The sequence below is a fragment of the Tupaia chinensis genome, unplaced genomic scaffold, assembly GCF_000334495.1.
Source record: "Tupaia chinensis unplaced genomic scaffold, TupChi_1.0 Scaffold000515_1, whole genome shotgun sequence".
Classification (NCBI taxonomy): Eukaryota; Metazoa; Chordata; class Mammalia; order Scandentia; family Tupaiidae; genus Tupaia; species Tupaia belangeri.
In genome coordinates this window covers 7105716-7107808 of record NW_006160028.1, presented here as the reverse complement: position 1 = coordinate 7107808, position 2093 = coordinate 7105716, and the positions used below count along the sequence as shown (strand labels likewise).

The following is a 2093-nucleotide window of genomic DNA, read 5'->3' as shown; positions in this document are numbered from 1 at the left end:
CGGCCACGACCCCGCCGCGTGGCGGGGACGGCGCCACTCACAGGTGGAGCTGAGCGCGCGAGGGGAACCCCCAACCCCACCCCGAATCCAGTGTGGTCTGGCGGGCCCCGCGCGCATCCCTTCACCCGGGCCTCATCCACGCTCCGCGGCGCCCGCAATCCGTGCTTCCCCCTCTGCGCTGCCCCGACAGCTGTCATCTCCGCCGTCACCGCGCGGGGCTCCCGACCCTCGCACCGACAGAGCCGGCAGGAGCGCCTTTCTCATCCGGCGCTTCTCACTTCGCACCCCCCGCTGCGGCTTCTCCAGCTCGCTCTGCTATTTTCATCTGATTTGGTCCCGCCGTCTCTCTGCAGAGAGGCTCTGCTCTAGCCCTGGCCCATCTCCCCACGGTCCGGACAGCTTCCCAGGACACTAGTTTGTCCTGGTGGGTGGCCTAACCCCTGGGCCCGGTTCACTACCCGGTGTCCCTCTCACGGTGACCTTGCCACAGCTGGCCGACTCTGGCAACTTGTCTGACCAGATTCCAGTCTGTTCCTATCACGATAGCCGCTCTTGGGGTGGGGTGGGGGGACAATCATGGCACAATTGTAAAACATGACACTCCCAGGCTCACCCGTGTGGGAAGGTTGGAGGCTCAAGTTTGGAAACCACCCTGTGTATTCCCAACATGCCCATGCCTGTGATCTGGGACTGGGGAAGCTGGGGGAAGATGGCAGGGTCAGGACCCCACAGGGGTGCCATTGTTATCTCTCTTGCTCATGGAAGAAAGAAACAAACTTAAAAAATCATTAAGATAGCCTCTCTCTCTCTCTTTTTTTTGGAGAGGTTTTTGCTATAGGGTGCGTGCACTTGCCAGAAAGACAGAGAGACACAGAGAGACAGCACCCCCCCAGGGGGGATGGCCACACTGCAATCCCTTCTCCTCCATTCTCCTCTTGGGATCTTGGGCTCATGTACATGCGCCGGGTGTGAGTTTAAGCTGCCGGGTCCGGGACTCGAACCACGGTTGACTACATGGGAGTCCAGCAACATAGCCATTACGCTAACTGCTGGTCCCAAGAGAGCCACTCTCTAGGACAGCCTTGACTGGGAAAAAAGGAGGCCCAGGTGGGACACAGAGCAGGCCACACAGTGGAACACAGATGCTAACTGACCCAGTGGGCCAGGATGCCCAGGGCTGTTGAAAGGCTCTAGGTGGGGCCTGCCCTTGCCCAGCAGGTGGAGACCCAGAGACAGGTGGATCCAGGGACGAGGCCCTTACTGGGGTCCAGGTGTCGCACAGCAGTTCTCCTAGGGGAGTTCCGATCCATTCGCCTAGAGTGCCAGCTGAGTCCCATGGGTCATGCTGTGACCTAGGAGTGCTCGCTGTGGCCTAAAAGCACATCCGAGCAGGGGGTCGGGCAGTGGGGTGAGCCAGGCTGTTTGTATTTGCATGTCCTACGGGGAGCTGGCTACCTGGAAGCAGTTCTGCAGGTCCAGCGAGCTGAAATGATGCAGAGAGGAGCCGGGAGAAGGCAGAGAGCCCGAAATAGATCGGGCCCTTCCTCTGGGACGAGATGCAGACCCTGTGTCGAAACAAGACGAGGCCCGTCTCCACTCACCCTGTCACTGTGGGCCGTGCTCCACCGCGGGGATTGCCGGGTGGGCAGAGGGGCCCAGCTGGGAGGCGAGGAAGCGGTATAGTCTACTCAGTGAGAAATAAGAGGACATGCAGACATACCAAATTTATTAGAGTTTATTGATTAAGCTGGCCGCATAGTGGGGGGGCTTACGTCTCTCAAAACCCCCGCAGCTCTCAGTGAAAGGAGAGGGATGCTTATAAAAGCAAAGATCACAAGTTCTTCCCCACCATGACGTGATGATGACAAGGACAACAAAGTGTGGTGGGCCTGTCCCGGGAGCTGTACCCCGAGCCGGGGTGGGTGCACAGGGAGGCGACGCGGGTGAACAGGAATCAGACTAAGACCTCATGCCCTTAGCATGTTCTTAGCCGGCTACAGCCAGAGTAAACTCCAGACTGCAGCCCTGATGGCCAGAAGTCATGCGTATTTATTATAGAAGGAGTTTTACAGCAGTGGGATGGGTGAGGGGAA

The 2093-nt window shown here is 58.8% G+C and overlaps 1 protein-coding gene across 1 annotated transcript in view; it reads right to left on the bottom strand.

Annotated features, from left to right (window-relative positions):
* The window catches only part of PIGZ (phosphatidylinositol glycan anchor biosynthesis class Z (Gwada blood group)), a 35217-nt gene extending 34476 nt beyond the window's left edge, over nt 1-741 (bottom strand). Inside the window, exon 1 of the mRNA XM_006156816.3 lies at nt 614-741. Within this exon, the coding sequence (XP_006156878.1) occupies nt 614-741 (128 nt within the window). The remainder of the gene's footprint in view (nt 1-613) is intronic.
* Nucleotides 742-2093: the final 1352 nt, after the last annotated feature.